Source organism: Colobus angolensis, unplaced genomic scaffold (genome assembly GCF_000951035.1).
Source record: "Colobus angolensis palliatus isolate OR3802 unplaced genomic scaffold, Cang.pa_1.0 Scaffold1, whole genome shotgun sequence".
Classification (NCBI taxonomy): Eukaryota; Metazoa; Chordata; class Mammalia; order Primates; family Cercopithecidae; genus Colobus; species Colobus angolensis.
Window position 1 is genome coordinate 13261646 of NW_012110918.1, and position 23204 is coordinate 13284849.

The following is a 23204-nucleotide window of genomic DNA, read 5'->3' on the forward strand; positions in this document are numbered from 1 at the left end:
AAAAATAAATAAAAGACCTCTCTGGGAGTCACTCTGAACCAATTCTGGTTTGAGGAGGGACTGCCCAATTTGGTCAATTAAACTCAATTTTTGGAAAACCTCCCTATTTCCCACCACCTCTTTTCCCTTTTGCTCTGTCTGATCTGATCTGTCTCCCTGTTGGGCAGTAACCCTTTTTTCCAGCACTCCATCTTTGTTGGTGGCTTTCAGGAGGCCTTTGTTTCCAGGTTGTTCAGCTGGGATCCAAAGCAAGGTCCACTGACACGAGAGCCCAGGCTCTAGTTTGCTCTGCCATAGGCCTCCCCGGTTTGTGTCTTAGTCCTAGAATGGCAGTGCTGGAGGAGTGGAGGGAAAGGACACTTGATAGCCGAGTCGCAGACATGATAATTGGGTGGGTGTGGGTGAGGGTGGTGGTGGGGAGTGGGAGGAGGTTGCTAGGAAAGCTGAGCTTAAAATAGCTGAAGGCCGTAGATACTGGTGCAGTGTGGAGTCTGGCAGATAACTGTGTGACGGAGAAGGCTTTTGTCCTGAGAATAGTAGATGACCTCCCAGAACTGTGGGAATAACAGTCTCATGTTTACATTTATTCAGGCCACAATGGAGCTGAGCAATTCGCTTCCTGACATGCAATCTTTCTCTTCCAAGTAGATCGGGTTTCCTTATTCTGTGGAAAACGTTAATGCCATTAGAAGCCAGATTCAGGGCTACCTGTAACCGGAAACCTCTGCAGAGAACATCCTGTTACTCAGTACCCCTTCTCCTTCGTTTGTTTTATGAAAGTTCCCTTTCCACTTGACTGATATTTATCTTCAGGGCCATGCTTTCTCCTGTCCACCAAATATGGTATACGTAGCTAATCAGTGAATTAGATAACTAAATCCATGTATTTCCTCTATTCCGTGAACCCCGAATATCTGAGACCGGTCTTCGTTAATTTAGAAAGTTTATTTTGCCAAGGTTGAGGACGTGCACCTGTGACGCAGCCTCAGGAGGTCCTGACAACATGTGTCCAGGGTGGTCAGGGCACAGCTTGGTTTTATATATCGTAGGGAGACGTGAGACATCAATCAATATATGTAAGATGTACATTGGTTCTGTTCAGAAAGGCGGGACAACTTGAAGCAGGGAGGGGTCTTCAGGTGGCAGGTAGGTGAGAGAGGCAACCAGAAGCATTTAGCATTTTTCTCAGTGAGCAGAGGGGTGACTTTGAGTGGAGTGGAAGCGGGTTTGCCTCCCAACTTGACTTTTCCTTTTCGCTTAGTGATTTGGGGACCCCAAGATCTATTTTCCTTTCACAATTTATATTATAAAGGGAGCATGTTATTCTCAGTGCCTGAACTGAAGTATGATCATTTTTTTGCCATTATCTTCCTTTGGCCTTTTCTTTTCTCTGTAGAAGGCAGGAGACCTAATATGCTGTTATTTATACCTAGTTCCTTTTTTTAGTCAGCTAATTATATCTTAAAATAACTGGTTTCTAACAAAGTCTTGTGAGATTTACATCTTGTATTTTTAGGGTCTCGAGTGAGATAATTATTTTAGTTTGGTGAACACATGGGTTTTATTTGGTGCATTTCAAAGTTTAGTAGAAAAGATAAATGTCCAATGAAAATATTTAGTATTTTAAGCTGTTTGCATTCAGAAGGCCCCCTCCTCATCTTGTGCAGAGCTCAGCTGGTTCCTGGACCGTGGGCCTAACAGCAGCTTTACTTCGTTGCCAGTGGTGCCTTCCTCCTTGAGAGGTCCATGTGCCGCACGGAACAGTAGCCGTACTTACTGAGTATTGTACTTACTCTTGTTTGTTTGTTTTTGAGATGAGATCTTGCTATGTTGCCCAGGCTGGTCTCGAACTCCTGGGCTCAAGTGATCCTCCCACCTTGGCCTCCCAAGTTGCTGGGATTACAGGCCTGAGCCATCGTGCCCGTCCCCATACTTATTCTGTGTCAGGGCCTGCCAGACACTTTATGTTTTCTTATTTAATCTTTCAACAATGCTGTAAATTGAAGATGAAGAAGAAATTGAAGCTTAATGAAATTAAATAGCCTCCCCAAGGACCACTTTTAATGGCGGAACTGGGATTTGAAGCCAGATCTGCCTCTTCTAAAGCCTGTGCTCTGGAATAGAATGGTAACTGGAGTGGGACAGACCTGGGTTCAAATCCTGTCAGCCTCTGAGTTCTCATTTTAAAATGGGAGAAACACTTTTTTCATGGAAAGATTATACCTATTAAGGGCCGGGTGCGGTGGCTCATGCCTGTGATCCCAGCACTTTGGGAGGCTGAGGCAGGTGGATCACTTGAGGTCAGCCTCGCCAACATGGTGAATACCCATCTCTACTAAAAATACAAAAATTAGCCAGGCTGGGTGGCAAGCACCTGTAGTCCCAGCTGCTTGAGAGACTGAGGCAGGTGCATGGCTTGAACCCGGGAGGTGGAGGTTGCAGTGAGCGAAGATAGTGCCATTGCACCCCAGCCTGGATGACAGAACAAGAGTCGGTCTCAAAAACAAAAAACAAAAAAAATTAAGATTATACCTATTAAATGCAGTAATCTTTGTGAAGCTGATTAGGGTGCGTGCGTGGCCAGGCTCTCCATGTACACACGCTGGTTTGATCATCTCTCTGATGTGTCTCCCCAGATGAAAGCTCTTCCCGGGTAGGGCCTTTGTCTGTGTTCATGTGTCCTCAGCACTGTGCCTGTTGGAGAAGGGAGCGAATGTTGAATCAGTCATGTTAGAAACTTTTCTAGGTTCTTAAAAGAAGCTTGTCTTTCTGTTTTCTTTTCTTTTTCCTTTTCTTTTTTGAAACAGAGTTTCCCTCTGTTACCCAGGCGAGAGGACAGTGGTGCAACTGCTGCAATCTCCACCTCCCAGGTTGAGGCGGTTCTCCTGCCTCAGCCACCTGAGTAGCTGGGATTACAAGCACGCAGTACCACACCCAGCTAATTTTTGTATTTTTAGCAGAGAAGGGGATTCGCCATGTTGGCCAGGCTGATCTCAAACTCCTGGCCTCAAGTCATCCACCCATCTTGACCTCTCGAAATGCTAGAATTACAGGCGTGAGCCACTGCGCCTGGCCAGTTTTCTTACACCATGAGCACAATAGGTTTTTACCTTTGGCCAATGTGTTACTTGATTGCTTTTGTTTCTTTTTGTCATATTTAATAGAGTTTATTTTTTAGAGCAATTACAGGTATACAGAAAATTGAGCAGCTACTACAGAGAATTTCTTTATATCTTCTCCTTCTACCTTACACATTTCCCTATTATTAACATCTTGTGTGGTATTGATGCAGGATTTTTTGCTCCCTAGCTGGGTCTGGGTTCTTGTCTCATGACCAGGAAGAAGTAGGCACGTGGACACTCGAAGAGTGAGCAAGGCGGGAAGTTTTATTGAGTGATGAAACAGTTTTTAGTGGGGAGGGGACACGGGGTAGTCCCCTTACCCAAAGGCAAGAGTGTTCCTTGTGTTGGGAACAAGTAAGCATGCTGGAGAGAAAAACCAGCATTGAGACAAAGGATTTCTCAGCAGGGCAATTTACTTCTGCAGAAAGGTGCCACCTGTTAATGACCGCAAGAGCACACTGAACAAAGGAGGGAAAGGGTTTTTATCCCTAACGCAGTTCCTGTCCCTATGTCCTTCCCCTGTTGGCTAGGGTTGGACTTACAATCTAAACTGATCCCAGTTGGCTAAGACTTAAACTTTTTCTAATAGGTAAATGCATGATTTGTAAGAGAAGGGGGTGTAGGAGTGGTCTGTCCGTTACAGTACAAGGCATGTCTGGATATGTCTGAGTGTCATGGCACAACAAGAGCAGGAGGGTTGTTTGGAGACCAGAAACAAGGGAATGGTAAGGAGGTTGGGCTTCTGAACAAAGAACAAGAACATTACACAATTAAACCCTTTGAAGAGGAATTCATCATCTCTGGCAGTTTCCCCCTTTGTCTTTTGATAATTCTTTCTCTTCAAATTTTTTCTAACATGATTTGGCTCTGCTGTTCTTCTCGATCACCTAGGAACAACAGCCTATTTGAGTATAGAGGAGAGAGGTGGGGAGGTTTTGTGAGAGCTGTTTCTTTTCTTTTCTTTTCTTTTTTTTGAGACAGAGTCTCACTCTTTCACCCAGGCTGGAGTGCAGTGGTGCGATCTCGGCTCACTGCAAGCTCCGCCTCCCGGGTTCACACCATTCTTCTGCCTCAGCCTCCCAAGTAGCTGGGACTACAGGCGCCTGCCACCGCGCCCGGCTAATTTTTTGTATTTTTAGTAGAAATGGGGTTTCACCGTGTTAACCAGGATGGTCTCAATCTCCTGACCTCGTGATCTGCCCGCCTCGGCCTCCCAAAGTGCTGGGATTACAGACATGAGCCACTGCGCCCGGCCTGTGAGAGCTGTTCCTGTAAGTCTTTGCATTAACCCACAGATACAGGACATGATGTAGCATCCTGCAAGAACGAGTACACCTGTAACAATTGCAAGAGCGGTTAATACTGAAGTCATAAGCCCTTTCCGTGTACCAAACCACTTTTCCATGAGACTTGTGAGGGGGTCCTTTATTCTGGAATTTTTGGCTAACTCATCTGATACGGAGGTAAGGCCTTGTAAAGCCTTCGTAATTGTTCCATCCAGAGCTGTGTTGTTAGGGATGAAGGTACAGCATTGGACTCCAATCATGACACAGGCTTCGCCTTTTTTTTGCTAACATTATGTTAAGGGCTATTCTGTTTTCCCAGGCCATTTGGCTGGTGGGGCCTAATTGTTCAGCTGTCCCTTTAATGGCATCTTTTGTGTAATTGACAAACCGCTGTTGATTATAGTAAATGTAATTTATCCAATCTACATTTTTGTTTATAGTTGACCACCAGAACAGTGAAGATTTGAATCTGAATTTTGCAGCTGTTTGGTTAATGTATCTAGTACCCCTCCTGGGATCCCAATAGCATCTATATAAATGTGAGGGTTAAAAGACCTGTGAGGGGCAACCACCACCCCCCCTTTTTTTTTTTTTTGGCGCTCCTCTGTCCTGTTATGTTTTCAGAATGCCAGAGTGAAAGGGATGGCCAGTTGGACTAGGGCTTAAGTGCTGCTCCAGTTTCTAGGCAGAGTGTCTAACAGTAGTTTGCCACAGTACCACTATACATTTGCTCGAGAATAGACAAAAGGCAGCTTGACTGATAAGCTCTTGGGAAGGCTTGGTTTCACTGCACCCTTTTAGGTCTCTGAGGGACGTTAATCTTTCCCCTGCCGTGAGAGACACGAGGTAAAATTAACATCAGAAGCTGGAGGCCGGATGGCCCTTGGGGGCTGACCTGCAGGGCCTTTAACTTGGGGGAATAGCAGTGAGAGAGTCTTGTATGCCTCATTGCCCCAGTTTTGTCATGGGGTGCAGAAAGAACAGCTGTTTGCTTGGAAGAGGGTTTAGAAGGAGAAGAAGGTGAAGGGGGTGGAGGAGTAATGAAGCACATTTCAAAGAATTCTGTGGGGTCCCTTCCAGGAATATTAGCTCCTAGGCCATAGAAGTGACCTAGAGTGGGGTTGGTGTCGGTAGAAGTGAGGACATTAATAGAGATTTGGACAGGGTTACACTGTTGGAGTTGATAAGTGGAGGGGGTTTTACCTTTGGTAAAGTGAATATAAGGTTTTAGGTATATAAAGTGAATATAATAGGTACAACCTATTGAGGAGGTCCAGCCTCGATACTTGGTGGTCTACATTACATCTCCTCAAGTATCACAGAACCACCAGTTATAGGATCAGGCTCAGTCTGTGCAAAAGTCAGTTCTATAAGCAGTTTTATTTATCCTGGAAGGGCAAAGGTACTTTTCTGAAGAGGCCAGCTGTGTTTGGCTTTGGAGATCCCTGCAAGGCATAACAAGACAAGTGTTAAAAGTAATGGTTTGAGGGGAGCTAGATCTGGTTATATTAATAATAAGATGTGAGGTAACTGGGGAAAGGAAGATAAGGCGGAAGAGACAGATTAAACTTTCTTTTTTAATGTTACTCTGTTTGGGGTGGGTCCTGGAACGGTAGTCCATGACTCTGGAGAGGATGGTGCTCCTTTGACTCGGGTGTGATGAGTCCAACCTTTTTTGGTGGTCTTGACTGCCGTTTCAGATGTTAGAAGTACTAAATAAGGTCCTTCCTGAGTAGGTTCCAGTTTTTCTCTTTTCCAGCTTCTGACGAGGACGTAATCCCTGGGCTGGTGATGATGGACTGGAAATTCAAGGGGTGGAGTTGTGCTGAAAGGCCTTAAGTCCTAAGAGAGGAAAAGGTGGAAGACAAACCTGACACGTAGTTTTTGAGAAATTGATCCTCTGTTTAAAAAGTGGGGATATTAATATTAGAGTTTAAGTAAGGCAGTCCATAAAGCATTTCATAAGGAGAGAGGCCAGTGTCCTTTTGGGGGGCTGTTTGGACTCTGAACAGGGCAGTAGGAAGACATTTTGTCCAAGGTAGCTGGGTTTTTAAAATTAGTTGGGTTGGCCGGGCGCGGTGGCTCAAGCCTGTAATCCCAGCACTTTGGGAGGCCGAGACGGGCGGATCACGAGGTCAGGAGATCGAGACCATCCTGGCTAACACAGTGAAACCCTGTCTCTACTAAAAAACACAAAAAACTAAAATTAGTTGGGTTAAATGATTTTTTAAAGTTTGATTCATTCTTTCTACTTTTCCTGATGAGGCTGGATGCCTTGGTGTATGATATTCCCGTTTTATTCCTAGTGTTTGAGTGAGTCCTTTGATAATGAGGGCAGTGAAATGGGTTCTATTGTATGAATCAGTGTTTTCTATAATTCCAAACCTAGGTATAATCTGTTTTAATAAGTTTTAACTACATTTTTAGGTGTTATGTTTGGGAAAGGGATGGCCTCTACCCAGTGGGTGAGATGATCTGCTATTACTAATAAATAGTTAAGATGGCCTACTGGAGGCATTTCAATATAATGAATTTGAATTTTTGGAATGGCCTTCACTCTGGGTTTTTTCCCCCAAGGGGTTGCCTCTTATTTGTCGATTTATTAGTTTTTTTTGCATATTATACAACTATCCACAATTTTCCTAGCAAGGGTATAGATTTCTATATACCCATAAACTCTTTGAGAGTGGCATCACACATAGCCTGGGGACCCCAGTGAGTTCCTTGATGGGGTTGAGACAACATCTCTCTTATGAGAGGTTTAGACAACATTTCCCTCCCATCTGGTAATATTTATTTTTCTTCTGAGCTTTCTTTGGCTCCTATTTCCTTTAACTTTTCTTGTTCATTATGGGAAAGGATGGGGACTGCGGCTGGGGGAGGGAGACAAGGAGTTAAATGGAAAATGGGTTCCCGTTGGGGAAGAGGCAGCTTGCTTGGCCATTTGGTCAGCCAGATTATTCCCTCGGCTTCAAAAGGAAAGATTTCTTTGATGCCCTGGGACATGAACAACAGCTATTTCTTCTGGCAACTGTAGATTTTCTAACACTTGAATTATTATGTCCCTATGGACTAAGTTTTGGCCTTTACTGTTAACGAGGCCTTGCTCTGTTAAAATTTTTGCAAAGGTGTGGACCACTCCGAAAGCATACTTGGAGTCTGTATAAATAGTTCCTTCCTGGTTTTGCAGAAATTTTAAGACTTGATTTACCACATGTTTGTGCAGACCAGGTACAGACCAGTTATTAGGTAATCTTCCTAATTTTATTTCTGTGAGGGTATCTTCATTTACTACTGAGTACCCGTTACACCTTTTTTCTTTTATTACTTGCCTCGATTTCCTCCTTTTGACCATACGTCTGGATGGATGTACCGTTTATGGAGGGTAGTGAGCAAATTTAGGGAGGGGAGGAATTTTTCTTGATTAACCTAGAGGCCTAGATTTAATTTTAGCTTTAAATCTCTTCCTAATAGGTTTGTTCCTGCCTCCGGGATTAACAGAAGTGTAATGTTTACTCAGTGGTCCTTATATTTAATTTATTTCTTCTAAGATTTTTGCTTTAAACCCCTCTTTTTTTACTCCCAAAATAAAAAGTTTTTCCCATGAACAAGTTACATCGGGGAAGATAACAAACTGAGGAGCGAGCAGCTCCTGAATCAAGGAAAAAGGTGATAAGCTCGGGTTTGGATCCCACCTCTAAATTTATCAAGGGCTCTTGGTGGGACTTGAGGTCAAAAGAGTGGAGCCCCTGACCTCCCGTTCTTTCCCGAAGGTCATGAGTGGAATGACTTCTTTCTCTGTTTCCCGTTTGGGACGTTCCTTTTTAAAGTGGCCTATTTTTCCACACTTGAAACATTTGTTTTGCCCTTTTTTTCCCTCCTCCTTTTGGGTTCTTTGGCTGTGCTGTTTCGTAGCCTTTATATGGCCTGGAAAGTGGGGGCTTAATTTATAGGTTCTGGCCCCTGAGTGTTCTGTTGTGGGGTGAATAGCATGATCCTTGCCTTTTGCTCTTCCTTTTCCTTGTCTCTTCGTACATACACCTTTTGAGCTTCTCTCAAAAGCTGCTCTATAGCTTTATCTTTCTAGTTCTCTATTTTCTATAACTTTTTTTTTGTGATGTCTGGCCAGCTATTGGTAACAAAATGGAGCTTTAACATCCCCTGCCCAAGAGGGTTTTCTAAATCTAGACCTGCATATTTTCTCATTTGTTCCTTGAGCCTTTCTAAGAACTCTGTAGGTCCTTCATCCTTCCCTTGTTGTATATAAAAAGCTTTGGTAATGCTTTGGGTGCGGAGTACAGATTTTTGAATTCCTTTAATTATCAGTTCTCTAAGGTCTTGCATATTTCTTCAGTGGGCTGCAGTGTTATTATCCCATTGAGGATCTGTGGCTGCAAATTTTTGTTCAGCTGCTGGGACATTCTGACCTGAGGGATGCTGACATTCCCAAATTGTCATAGCAGCCCTGTGAATCATGCTCCTGTCTTCTCCTGAAAAGAGAATACATAGGATAGACATTAGCTCAGCCTAAGTATATATCTGGGAGTCCAAGAAATTGATTAACCTGGTCAGCCACTCTATAAGGGTCACTTAAGAGTGGTTTGAGCTCCCTTTTAGGTTTCGGAAGTCTGAGCTAGTTAATGGAGCATTTACAAAGCCAGCGCCACCTCCTCTGAGGGGCACTTCCCTTAAGAGGAAGAGAGTTGGAGCTGACTCCTTTAGAAGTGGTGGGGAAAGGGAAGTTTGGAATATCCTTTCTACATTGTTCTATCTTACTTGGAAGCCTTCCTGGAGGAGGGCCCTCAGGCTGGGAATGATTCCAAGAGTTAGGATTATAAAGAGGGGGCACAACGTGAGTCGTGAGTGGGGGAAGGGTCCAGGGCGGCTGCCTGAGGGGGAGGGAGGTGAGAGGTATCTCGCTGAGGTAGATGGTCTAAAGGATCTCATGCGGGTTCCTTAGGGGTGGGGGCCTTAGTTTCTGTAGGGGAAGTAGTTTCTGGCTTATTCTTACTGGCTTTGAAGGGGTAGAGGAGGACAGGCCCCTGCCGTCAGCACAGGGCATAGTGTGTCTCCTCCTGAGAGACAGGACTCTTGTTATTTACATACTCTGTTAAAAGCTGACAAATCCAATCCTTGTTTGACCCAAACTGTGGCCAGAAAACTGATGGTTTGAGGATAGTTTCCTTAGTTCAGATAAAACAACAGTATTTTATCATTTGTTGCTTCTTCTTATTTTTAGTGCTTTCATTATCTTTACAGGATTTTAGCACGAGACCTAAGGGACTATAGAAAATTCTTTTGTCTTGCTTGGGGTATTTCCCATACTGGAAAAGGTGTTTTCTTGAGTCTGCAGGGCTCAACCTCTCTTACTAGAGATTTCTTGCACCCTTTCTTTCTTTTTTTTTTAAAGATGGAGTCTTGCTCTGTCACCCCGGCTGGAGTGCAATGGCACAATCTCTGCTCACCTGGGTAATTTTTTTTTTTTTTTTTTTGGTAGTAGAGTCGGGGTTTCACCATGTTGGCCAGGCTGGTCTTGAACTCCTGACCTTGTGATCTGCCCACCTCAGCCTCCCAAAGTGCTGGGATTACAGGTGTGAGCCACCGTGCCCGGCCTCTTGCTCTCTTTCTTTAGAGGCCCAACCCCCTTTACTTGAGATTTCTTGCACTCTTTCACTTCCACTTATTCCTTCTCTGGCTGCTTCCTTTGAGGGAATTTTCAGGTCCCTCTTAGCATTGGCGGGTCAGTATAATCCCCTGACAGGCAAGACAGGCAAGCCGCCCTAAGCCATATGAGGTGACCATGGAACCACAGATCCAGACTCCACACTCGCTTTGCACTCAGTTGTGTGTCTCATTCACACACTTTTTCAACCTTCAGGATGTCCCAAACACCAAGGAAATACTTACTCCCCTTGTGGTTTTTCTTACCTTTGTCTCTGGTCGCCGTGGTATTTGTAGGCCTTTTTCTCCCGCGTTGCCGAGAGTCTGGGTTTATTTGTCACACCAGGTGCATCTCAATCCCTAACCCTTGAGGCCACCACAGCGAGGCAGTGGGATGTGTCTCCTCATGAGTGGGGACTGAAGACCCTTCCCCAGAGGAGAATGGGAATCCTGGACAGACCCCCAGATTGTTGGGAACAAGTAAGTGGTGCTGAAGAGAAAAACTAGCACTGAGACAAAGGATTTCTCAGCAAGGCAATTTACTTCTGGAGAAAGATGCCGCCTGCGTCTTTTACAACCGCAAGAGCACACCAAACAAAGGAGGAAAGGGGTTTTTATCCCTAGCGCAGTTCCTGTCCTTGTGTCCTTCCCCTCTTGGCTAGGGTTGGACCATACAATCTAAACTGATCCCAGTTGGCTAAGACTTAAACTTTTTTGGATAGAATAAACGCATGATTTGTAAGAGAAGGAGCGGGTAGGAGTAGTCTTGTCTGTTATAGTACAAGGCATGTCCAGACTTGTCTGAGCATGTCAAGGCACCACAGGAGCAGGAGGCTTGTTTGCAGGCCAGAAACAAGGGAGTATAAAGAGGTTGGGCTTCTGAACAAAGAACAAGGATGTTACACAGTTAAACCCTTTGAAGAGGAATTCATCATCTCTGGCATTAGTATTGTTGCAGGATTCAGGAGGATGAGAGAGAGACCTCGGGTTAAAACGGGAGGATCTTTTATTGAGTGCACTCGGGCCCAGCAGATTCACATCCAAAGATTGGGCTTGGAACAAAGACAGCACTTGACTTTTATACACACTTCACAAAAGGGAGTGGGCTAGCTTGAAGCAAGTGCATAGTGGTGTGAAAGCAGGGATACAGAAGCAGGACAAAGACAATTAATTCAATTGTAACAAGTTCATAACTCAGGATTGCACATAACTGTTGCTCTGTAACCCAGATGTCTGTTATCTGTGTTTGCCTGGGCATGGGCTTATCATATAACCTTTACTGTGGTGCCCGGGCAGCTGTAGTTCAGGCCTACTCAGGCTTCTCATGACCTTCGTTGTATTTCTTAGATAAAACAGAATACTTGAAGTCACTAGTTACAGAGAACAGGAATCCATAAACTCATTCTATAAAACAAAGAAAAATTTTTTTCTTCTCCCTGTGTTGGGGGAGTGCTGGGAAAGTCTCCAGAGCACATTAAGATAATATTATCAAGACTTTTCCTGGGTCTGGGCTGTGCCTCTGGGACAAGTCAGCCTAATACAGGAAAAGTTATTTCTCTTTCTTTCAGATTTTATTTTTCTTTAATTTCCCACCTCAGTATGGGTGAGCCCAGGGGTTTTTATGGGCTCAGAATAAGGAGTGTGTGCTGATTGGTTTGTGAGTATGCATAAAAGGTTAAACAGAAGACATCACTCAAGGTGGGCATGATAGTGTAGAAAACCAATTACGAGGCTGGGCGCGGTGGCTCACGCCTGTAATCCCAGCACTTTGGGAGGCCAGGGTAGGTGGATCACTTGAGGTCAGGAGTTTGAGACCAGCCTGATCAATATGGTGAAACCCTGTCTCTACTAAAAAGGCAAAAATTAGCTGGGCGTGCTGGTGCACACCTGTCATCCCAGCTACTCAGGAGGCTGAGACGGGAGAATCACTCGAAACCAGGAGGCCGAGGTTGCAGTGAGCCAAGATCGTGCCATTGCACCCCAGCCTGGGCAACAAGAGCAAAACTCAGTCTTGAAAAAAGAAAGAAAGAGAGAGAGAGAGAGAAGAGAAAAGGAAGGGAGGGAAGGAGGGAGACCAATTAGGGAAAGGGTAAGTATACGTAAAATAGGTGAAGGATTGGGATCAGAGGAAACTGTGCCAAACGAGAAGGTGCATTCTCAGTCGCATCTGAGGATTTACCCAAGACTCTCTCCAGACTGAAAGTTGGATTTCACTGGGGACCTGCTCCTGTCTGCCTAGGCATTTGTCTGCCTTCTGCCTCTATCAGTATGTTTGTTAAAGTTGATGAATTAATATTGATAACATTATTTTTTCCCCACTGGATGTCTCTTACACAATAATTGTGGTTTTTTGTTTGTTCATTTGTTTTTGAGACAGAGTCTTGCTCTGTTGTCCAGGCTGGAGTGCAGTGGCGCAGTCTTGGCTCACTGCATCCTCTGCCTCCCAGGTTCAAGCGATTCTCCTGCCTCAGCCTTCTGAATAGCTGGGATTACAGGCGCCTGCCACCATGTCTGGCTAATTTTTGTATTTTTAGTAGAGACGGAGTTTCTCCGTGTTGGTCAGGGTGGTCTCAAACTCCTGACCTCAGGTGATCTGCCCACCTCGGCCTCCCAGAGTGCTGGGATTCCAGGCATGAGCCCCCATGCCTGGCCAATTATGTTATTTTTAACTAGAATCTGTAGTTTATATCTAGGTTCACTCTGTGTTGTGCATGTCTTTGGATTTTGACAACATACACCATTACACATCCTTAGAAATACTTCTGGTTATTTAAGAATGAAGCAAAGGCATTTTTTCTTCGACTTAAGTTTATTAGGTTTTCAAATGGTTACTAAGTTGTTAGGACATAAATGCTTTTTAAATTGTTTGGACCTAATAATAAATGGTAAATTTTTTAGCCTTGAGCACCATGGAAGTTACTGAGACATCAAGGAACACATGTGACAGTGCTGAAGGACAAATGTACCCAGCCGAGCCGGTCAGGAATGTCTGAGATGATTATGTTCAGGACAGTGAGCACATTTAAAACATAGAGCCCCCAGGCTAACGTCTGAGATGTCCGTCTTGAGATCTTCCAGAAATGTAACAGACAGTAGAACAATAATGGGCCTTGTTTTTCTAATTTAAATTAAAATGCAAAAGATACAATTAATCAGGCATACTAGATTATACTTTAAATTTCATTTGAAAGCTCAGTAACTCTATGTCAGCCTATTAAATAGTGTTAACAAAAGTTTCCAGGTAGTCTTGGCTGGAAATTCTTGAAGAAGAATACATTAAAAGTACTTTAAGAGAAAGTATTCCAGAAGACCTTGTTAAACCAGTTTTAGCTATGGTTAATTGCAATATATGTTAGTTTCAGCCAGGAGAGAAGGAATAGTGCCTGTCTTTAACTGGAACAATCTGAAACTGTCCTCCTCCTAAAACATTATATCTAAAGCTAGATCTGAATAGTAGTCTTGCTTTAGCCAAATGTAGGCATGCTAGTGTTTTAGCAGGTGATTATTTTTCTTTTGAGCGTAATTTTTTGTTTTTGTGCTTGTTTTGTGTTTATAGTAGTGGTTCAAAACTTAGGAGCTGTAATTCTCTGCTGGATACTGTGAAATATTGACATATACCTAGTTCTTTTGTGTGGACCAGGAACAATTTTGATAGGACACATGGCTGTGATATGAACAGTATAAGATCACAGCCACTATCATTGGGGGACAGAGTTGGGGGGGGGTCACAGAACTGTCAAATTAGGTTTGGTGGGTAATGCCCTAGTTCTTTGCTAAGGTTTGCTTGCCTGCTCCTTTGTACCTGTGGCTTTTCCCCTTTGTTCCCCGCCTCCTTTTTTTTTTTTTTTTTTTTTAGTGCAGTGTTCACGCACTAGCACTTGTTTCTAGGACCCAGAGGTTTACGGAAATTTATGGCAGAAAATCTTAAAGCGGATGGAGCTGTATTTAGTAGCAGCTTCTCTTGCTCTTGAGGAGGAGACTGTCGTCAGTAATTTTGGTTCATAGCACTTGCATCCCACCTGCCACTCAGATCTGCAAGAACACGGCCTTCCAGAATAGAGTGAAACACAGCGTGGGTGTCACTAACTTGAATTATTTTAAGAGGTCAGAAGAAAAACCCTACTACTGTGTGTGTTTTTGACACTGTTTTAAAATATCATAATGTGGATAAATCAGATGAGTGACCTGTCTGTGGAATTAAAACTTTTTATGTGTGAAGTTTTTAATTTTGTGGGTAATTTTCCCAGGTCCTTTAGAATTGTGTCACTGTTGCCTGCTAATCAAGTCATGTGAAGGTCTCTGTTAAAGCAGTGGTCCCCAGCCTTTTTGGCCCCAGTGACTGGTTTTGTGGAAGACAGTTGTTCCATGGATTGTGGGGTGGAGGGAATGGTTTCAGGATGAAACTCTTCCACCTCAGATCATCAGGCATTAGATTCTCTTACGGAGTGTGCAGCTTACGGAGTGTGCAGCCTCGATCCCTCGCCATGTGCAGTTCACAATAGGGCTCTCACTCCTATGAGAGTCTGATGCTGCCACTGATGCCACAGGAGGTGGAGCTCAGGCAGTAATGCAGGTGCGCCGGCAGTGCTGCGCCGGCAGTGTGGCCAGGCTCTCAGCAGTCCACGGACCAGCAGGAGTTGGGGACCTCTGTCTATTAAATGAAGGTAGTCCAGGTGAAGTTCAGCGTAGGCTGGAGGGTGGAACACACAAATAGTCACTGGATGTAGTGACCTTTCCTTAACACAGGCTTAACACCCCAGGTGGCACGAATATCTCGAAGAGCCATGCTGTTTCCTAAGAGAAAACGTGGAATTTGGAAGAGATTTTGAAGTTTCTTTCTCCTGTCCTCTAGCAAAAATATGTATCATGTCTGGAACTCTTGGAGCAAAGGAGTGGGTGTAGGAATGGAAGAAGCTCTGATGGGTTGATACAGAATATCTCACAGCCCTCCCGGTGTTGGCCCATTCTGTCAGTTGTGTAGTATGATGTGTGTTGAAATGGCTCCTTGATCAGAAGTAAACATAGCTGCTTTATACCATTGCGTGGTAAACTGTGAGGGCAGGCATTGAGAGAAAGATGGTAAAAAGAACCTATTCCTGGTCAAAAATGCTAAAATACTTGGAAGTGCAAACGTTTCGGTGCGTGGTATGTGAGCAGCATGTTTACCGTCTGTTCTTTCAGCGATAATTAATGCCTTCCATGATACTCATCATCATCATACCTTGATGAGAAGGCCCTAGAAAAGAAACCCAGCCTGTTTTATTGGGTTACTTCACATCTAGCATGATGCTTTTTCCTTGGATTTATAGCACTTTAGGGTGAACTTACTTTTCCAAACTAAATGTTAGCTTTGGAGAAAGGTATCATCAGAACCATGGAGTTTGAGGTTTTCTAAGATGAAGTTCATAATTTAAGCTTCGTATGTGTTTGATCTTAGAAATGTCTTGGATTATGTCAAATTTTTACTTTTTTCTTTTTTTTTGAGACGGAGTCTTGCTCAGTTGCCCAGGCTGGAGTGTAGTGTTGCGATCTCGGCTCACTGCACGCTCTGCCTCCCGGGTTCACGCCATTCTCCTGCCTCAGCCTCCCGAGTAGCTGGGACCACAGGTGCCCGCCGCCACACCCAGCTAATTTTTTTTTGTATTTTTAGTAGAGACGGGGTTTCACTTTGTTAGCCAGGATGGTCTTGATCCCCTGACCTTGTGATCCACCTGCCTCGGGTTCCCAAAGTACTGGGATTACAGGCATGAGCCACCACGCCTGGCCTATATATTTGTTTTTAGGTTTTTGTTTTGTTTTATTTTATTTTATTTTATTTCTTTTATTGTTTTATTGAGACGGATTCTCACTTGGTCACCCAGGTCAGAGTGCAGTGGCGTGATCTTGGTTCACTGCAACCCCTGCCTCCTAGTTTCAGGCGGTTCTCCTGCCTCAGCCTCTCAAGTAGCTGGGACTACAGGCGCCTGCCACCATTCCTAGCTAATTTTTGTATTTTTAGTAGAGATGTTGGCCAGGCTGGGCTCTTAACTCCTGACCTCAGGTGATCTGCCCGCTTTGGCCTCCCAAAGTGCTGGGATTTTAGGAGTGAGCCACCGTGCCCAGCCTGTTTTTAATTTTAGTATAGTCATTGTATTTTCTTGTTTTTGTTTGAGATAAGGTCTGCCTCTGTCACCCAGGTAGGAGTGCAGTGGTGTGATCATGGCTCACTGTAGCCTCCATCTCCTAGGCTTCTGCGATCCTCCCGCCTCAGCCTTATTTTCTGGTTTGATCTAAGTGCACATTACCAGTCTGCTGTTGTGACATGATGCGTTTGTCTCACTAAAGACTGGTACCTGAGGCAGATGACTTTGGTTGAGATGTGGCACTTCTTTCCCTAGTGTAATGTGCATGCCATGTACCATTGTGCATTTGCCAAAGCGGCCTTTGATCTAGCTGTGGATGCTCTGGGCTGTCAGTATTTGGAGAAGTGGATGGGTGTGCTGAAACTACTGGGATCCTGACTTTTCTTTGAAATGGCTCAAGTGTTTAGGTATGAACACATATTCACAAATAGCATGCAATTTGAAACCTCGATTTACCAGTGGACTAAACAAGTCGTTTCACTTGGTAGCCTTCCGATGAGGAAATGAGATGGGATACAGCAGCCTACAGAGGACTGAATTGTGATTACGTGTAGTCTTCCTGGGTCCTTGTCACTCTTACGGTCTAGAAGTAGCTTCGATGTTTATTTGCTTGGAGTTGCAGCGGCAGACCGTGGTGCTTGAAGCTGTTCATGGAGTGACCGCTTGTGTCTGAGCAAACTGGTGTTCTATGAGTGGGGCTGAGAGGCTTCTCTGGAGTTGGCCCCTGCCTTGCTCCCTCTTGCTGATGCTCTCCCTGCCGGGAATGTTGCTGTCTCTCTCTGGGTTTCTCTTTAGAGCCCTCTGCAGACGTCACCTCCCCAGCAGAGCCCTCTGTAACCACCCAGCCTGAAGTGGGTTCCTCCTGAATAGCTTAAGCAGGTTTTTTTGTTAATACAGTCCGTTTGGTGTCAATCACCTCCTTTCTCAGTCTTTTTTTTCTATTGTTGTATATAGTTATACATTTGTTTTTGTTTTTGAGACAGTTTCGCTCTTGTAGCCCGGGCTAGAGTGCAATGGCACAGTCTCAGCTCACTGCATCCTCTGCCTCCCAGGTTCAAGTGGTTCTCCAGCCTCAGCCTCCTGAGTAGCTGGGATTACAGTCATGCACCACCACGCCCAGCTACTTTTGTATTTTTAGTAGAGATGGGGTCTCACCGTGTTGGCCAGGCTGGTCTCAAACTCCTGACCTCAGGTGTTTAATCTACCCACCCCAGCCTCCCAAAGTGCTGGGATTGCAGGCGTGAGCCACCCCACGCAGCTAGTTATGAGTTTTTATGTCTTGCCTCTCTAAATAAGCCATGATCCTGCGCCTTCCACTTTTATATTCCTTAGGATTTTTAGTTTAGGGCCTGCATGTGGTAGGCCCTCTGTAAACAGCTGTTACTTTGATAGTGTGAGAATTATAGAATTAGAACTCTGAGGGGCTTTGGTCAGTTTGCCACATTTTCTTTCTTTCTTCCTTTTTTTTTTTTTTTTTAAATGCAGCCTACAAAGTTGGACACATTTTCTTGATAGGTTGAATACTTGTTTCTTTGAGCACTGGCAGCTTGTAAGAGAGACTTAGGCCATAGTTAGTTGTTTTACTTACTGATTGTTTCCAGGGTAAAACCAGATCTGTGTATAAATGAGTTTGAGGGTCAGGTCTGATGCTGTAGAATATCCCAGTTGTTGCATGGAAAACAGCTGGCTTGGTGTGTTGGCTAAATTGGGTGTGAATATAGTTCACATTAAAGGTAGGCTCTTTAGGTTGAATTTCTTTTAAAAGGGTTTTTCTGGTGGAGTGCAGCATCCAGCTCATTAATTTTCAAGTTGAAATGTCTTCACAAAAATATGACTTTCTTTAGCACAGTACTAGCTTTTAATATGTCAAAATTGCATTCAAAGGTTGGTTAAAAGCCGAAAGTGCTGTTGCCAGCCTTCCGAATTGCAGGCTCAGAAATCCTTTTTTGAAAGAGGAAGAGAGTGGGTGTAGGAAGGTGGGAGGAAGCAGTTCCCCGCGAGGAGCATCCTCTCAGGATCAGGTTGATGAGGCCCTAGTTTTGTTCTTATTGTTGAAACAATTGCTGTGTAAAAATGAGTGAGCAAATGCCTACAGTAGCTATTTGTCTTACAGAAGTAATTTTTCCTTTAAAAAGGATATCTCAAAGAGCCTTTCTCCCTCTCTGAAGAACTTACTTCTGGGAGAGTTCATTTTGTTCGGCCCTTCTTGATTGTGTGTTTGGTAAATGTTGGACGGGATTAGGAAATGGCTGGATGACACTGTGGATACCTGGAAATTGCTGCTGCTCTTCTGGCACCGTGATTCGAACCTGGTGAGAGTTGAAAAAGGGGTTCTTCCCACATTCTTTTAGTGCGAAGATAAAACATGAAGGCCTGCTGATGTGGGCTCTGTAGCTCAAATGGGGTTTTAAAAATAGAGAAGCTTTCCAGAAAAGTCCAGGTTGCCAACTGTGCTTGAAAAGCATGAGCTGCCCAGGCTGCTGCTCCTCCGAGCCCCAAGGAGCTGGAGCTGGTGCTGAGGCCCCAGGAGAAGGCCCTGTCCCGCTGTGCTGCTCACCAGGCCTGCCACCACCTCGGCTAGAGCTTCGGGCAGACCTAAAATTTGTACACATTTTCACATCTAAAATGTTGTGGTGTTGTATTTAGTCAGTTACTACAGAAGACAGTAAAAACTGTAGGTCTTGGTTTGTACCAATCTGTGTAGGCTCTGACTTTGTGTAATAAAAGCGGGTTTTGTTTTATATGTGGACTTTCTCCCCTAAAGCTACCTTTTTCATATTATTAATGTCTTTCCAGACTTTTTATTATGAGTAATGCTCATTTTTTAAAAAGTTGATAGAGAAGTACTGTGAACACCTGAATGCATGTCCCCTAGGTAAATTAGCACGTTTGCTCTCTCTCTCTCTTTCACAAACACATGTGCACATACATTTTGTAGAAACTTTTGAAAGTAAGTTGCTTTATATCATGACACTTTACCCCTAAATACTAAAACATGTATTGCCTAAGAATAGATATTCTTCTGTCTAGCTGTGATTTTTATCACAGGCAAAGAATTGTGCACCTGTGGTCCCAGCTACTTGGGAGGCTGAGGTGGGAGGATCGCTTGAGCTAGGAGGCGGAATATGCAGTGAGCCAAGATTGTGCCACTGCACTCCAGCCTGGGTGACCAGAGTGAGACCCTGTCTCAGAAGAATACAAATACAAAACAAAAAATGTTATTTAATATGAAACGCATGGTTGCATTTCCTCGGTTGTTCCCCAGATGTTTCAATAGCTATTTTTACTCTAATCCAAGAGCTAATGCAGCATTGCATTTGGTTGTTCTCTCTTTAGATGCCTTTATTCTAGACAGTTCCTTGCTTTTTCTGTTTATCTTTTAAGACACTGACATTTTTGTTTGTTTGTTTGTTTAAGCGTCTAGGGTGGTTGTGTAGAATGTTCCATAATTTGGGTTTGTCTGATGACTTCCTCCCAAGTAGCTGGGATTATAGGCATGTGCCACCATGCCTGGCTAATTTTTGTTTTTTTTTTTGAGACGAGCCTCGCTCTGTCGCCCGGGCTGGAGTGCAGTGGCCGGATCTCAGCTCACTGCAAGCTCCGCCTCCCGGGTTTACGCCATTCTCCTGCCTCAGCCTCCCGAGTAGCTGGGACTACAGGCGCCCGCCACCTCGCCCGGCTAGTTTTTGTATTTTTTAGTAGGGACGGGGTTTCACCGTGTTAGCCAGAATGGTCTTGATCTCCTGACCTTGTGATCCGGCCGTCTTGGCCTCCCAAAGTGCTGGGATTACAGGCTTGAGCCACCGCGCCCGGCCAATTTTTGTATTTTTAATAGAGACGGGGCTTCACTGTGTTGGCCAGGGTGGTCTCAAACTCCTGACCTCAGGTGATCTGCCCGCCTCAGCTTCCCAAAGTGCTGGCATGAGCCTCCGCACCCGGCCTGATGTCCTCATGGTTATTAGCTAAGGGTCAACCATCTTTGTCCTGAGGGCTGCAGAAGCCTGTGGTGTTCGTGTCTGCTTCTGCTGCACCAGGCTGTCCGGCCGTCCTGTCGCTGGGGCTCAGTTCAGTCATTTGGTGAAGGTGGTGCCCATGAGAGCTTTCCATTGTAAAGGCACCCACCTTTGTTCCTGTGTTAAATTTATTTGTAACCTGCAGGGTGATAATTTGAGACTCTGTCTCTTCTGAACCCCTTTCATTAGCGTTCATTGATGATCCTTGTCTGAATCAGTTATTATACTTTGGTGGCTAGAAAACGGTGATTTCCTAATTGGCACTCCTTCTGTGTTTATTAGATTTTTTTTTTCCTGTAAAATTTTCTCCCCTGTGGAGTATCACTGTGTGGTTTATAATGCTTTGCCACCTTTTTTCTTTCTGGTGTTCAAATTATCCCACACTTGGTGAGTGGAGCCCCTTCAGGCTGGTTCCTCTGTCCCTTAGACATATCCCCCCATCTGTCACTGGGCACTCCCTCGCCTCCTGGTGGGAAAAGTTTCTACCTCATCCTGACCTTCCTGTGCTCCAGACGCGTAATCAACCATTTCTCCAAGCAGCACGGATTCCTTTGTCATAGGGAACGTTATTTGGAAATCAAGATCTGGTTGCCAAGTGTGCTCATCAGGAACTCAGATGTCATTGCTTTTCGCCCCTTCCAGTGGAAGGAGCTAGGAGCTAGGACATAGATTGATGTTTTTAATCAAATTAGAATGCTTCTGTTTTTCAGGGCCTGCTTACACACTTAGTAGAAACTTGCGTGGCTTGTAGCTCATGCTGAAAAACTCTGGTTCTGGTACCTAAGCCACCCCAGAGGTGAAAGTTGCATCTACTTTTTGCAGTCTTTTCATTTCCAGAACCCTCCACAGTTAGAATTGTATATGCTGACAGTATGCAGAATTCACTGACCTTAACATATCTCTGAAAGACGCGTCAGGGTAAGAGAGTGCAGAAACAAAAGGCGGGACTTATCTTTTTATTGAGTAAGCTTGTGTTCTATGCTTCAAAACATGTTTATTGAACAATGACTTTGTTTTAGGCATTGAAGTCCTCATTTTGCTGAGGATAAAAAGGCTCTGCCCTGCAGCCTAGCACCCGGGTGGCAGAGTGACAGGCTGGGAAGAGAATGTGGAGAGAGTGAGGGAGGCGCTTGCTAACTGCCCCTGACACTGACAGAGCTCTGGAGAGGTCAGCGCAGCTTCTGAGTTAGCTGCTCTTTAGCCTGGATACCTTAAATGCCATCTGGTTGGTCATGCCAAGGTAGAGTGAATGTCTATGTAGAGTGAATGTCTATGCAAATATGAGTCTACATGGATGGATAATTTTACAGGGAAGGGAACGTTTTTAGTGTGGTTAAAATTCAAGGTGAGGCTGCATGGGTGACACCTTATGCTGACCACTCTATTTCAAGAATTGGAAGGATGGTGTGTGTATTTTGAAAATGGCCTAGTTCACATGCTTAAATAGGAGAGACCCTAGCTAAGGCTACCTCTTAGTAAGTGCTTACTCTGCCCTTTGTGTCACTTACAAAGATTCATTTTGTTTGAAACCTTTGTAAGTCTCAGTTTCTTGATATGTCATAGTACTGGAATGTACAAAGCCAGTTTGGTTTTATTTTAAGTAGAGTTTAGATGGTTTTCAGTGTCTGTGTAGAACAAATGGTAGCCTTTTCACAAGATGGCGCCGAAAGCGAAGAAGGAAGCTCCTGCCCCTCCTAAAGCCGAAGCCAAAGCGAAGGCTTTAAAGGCCAAGAAAGCAGTGTTGAAAGGTGTCCACAGCCACAAAAAAAAGAAGATCCGCACGTCACCCACCTTCCGGCGGCCCAAGACACTGCGACTTCGGAGGCAGCCCAAATATCCTCGGAAGAGCGCCCCCAGGAGAAACAAGCTTGACCACTATGCTATCATCAAGTTTCCGCTGACCACTGAGTCTGCCATGAAGAAGATAGAAGACAACAACACACTTGTGTTCATTGTGGATGTTAAAGCCAACAAGCACCAGATTAAACAGGCTGTGAAGAAGCTCTATGACATTGATGTGGCCAAGGTCAACACCCTGATTCGGCCTGATGGAGAGAAAAAGGCATATGTTCGACTAGCTCCTGATTATGACGCTTTGGATGTTGCCAACAAAATTGGGATCATCTAAACTGAGTCCAGCTGCCTAATTCTAAATATATATATCTTTTCAACATAAAAAAAAAAAAAAAAAAAGAACAAATGGTAGCCAACCTGTTTTCCTGGATTGTTCGTGTGTTCGGTACTTAATAAATTCTTAGGCCTTTGAATGGGACTTATCTGTGGTGGGATCTGAGCAGGTGATTAAACTTCCTAAGTGTTATTTACATAAAGTGCATGAAGAGACAGATACTGAGTGATTTTTCAAGATTCTGGCAGTAACAGGATTCAGAATACGTTTGAGTAGAAGAGGAGAGTAGATAAATGTAAAGAATATATTTTTAACTTCCAAAGTAAGAACACTTAAGAAACACATATAATTGGCCACCACATGTGGGTTTTGCATCCTTCCCAGGCCATCCTGCGCCTGACTCTCATACTAATTTTCTGAAAATGTGACTCTGGCCACCTGTTCATGCTCCCTCCGTCCCAGCTCCTGGAGAGGAAGGCCAGGGCCTTCTGTCTGCGCCTGGCGAGGCATGGTCTGTGCCTCATCGTCATGCACCACAGTGACCCCGGCCCTCGGTCTCACCTCCCACCACTTCCCTCCCCTGGGGGCTTTGGGTCCCTGCCCCCACTGGAGGTCGCCTTGCAGTTGCACTCCTGAGTTCTTTCCTGGAAACGCTCTCCGCCTGGCTGACTGTGAACAGACCCTGGCACGCTTCGAGGCCCAGCGTGCGTGCCTCCTCTCTTTCGAAGGCTTTCCCCACACTGCCCCTCCATGCAGAGCATGTTCTCCCTCTTCTACCTCCTGGCAGCTGCTTATCCTGACCATCATGGATGCTATTGACTACCTTCCCTCCCTCCTGTACTGCCTAGCTTGGTCCCTTGTACGTAGACAGC

General features: G+C 44.6%; 2 protein-coding genes across 3 annotated transcripts in view; both read left to right on the forward strand.

Annotated features, from left to right (window-relative positions):
• Positions 1–23204, forward strand: part of SEC14L1 (SEC14-like 1 (S. cerevisiae)) — a 75807-nt gene that overhangs the window by 22012 nt on the left and 30591 nt on the right. Inside the window, exon 1 of one of the 2 annotated variants that reach the window (XM_011952874.1) lies at positions 21283–21444. The exons of the other annotated variant lie outside the window; for it this stretch is intronic. The gene's annotated coding sequence lies outside the window, so the exon portion shown is untranslated. Of the gene's footprint in view, positions 1–21282; positions 21445–23204 lie in introns of those variants that run through there. 2 annotated transcript variants of the gene reach the window in all.
• LOC105519555 (60S ribosomal protein L23a) lies at positions 2732–22397 on the forward strand. The gene is made up of 2 exons (XM_011952959.1): positions 2732–2746; positions 21862–22397. Exon 2 carries the CDS (start codon positions 21862–21864, stop codon positions 22330–22332), a length of 471 nt encoding a protein of 156 aa, XP_011808349.1. The 5' UTR covers positions 2732–2746; the 3' UTR covers positions 22333–22397.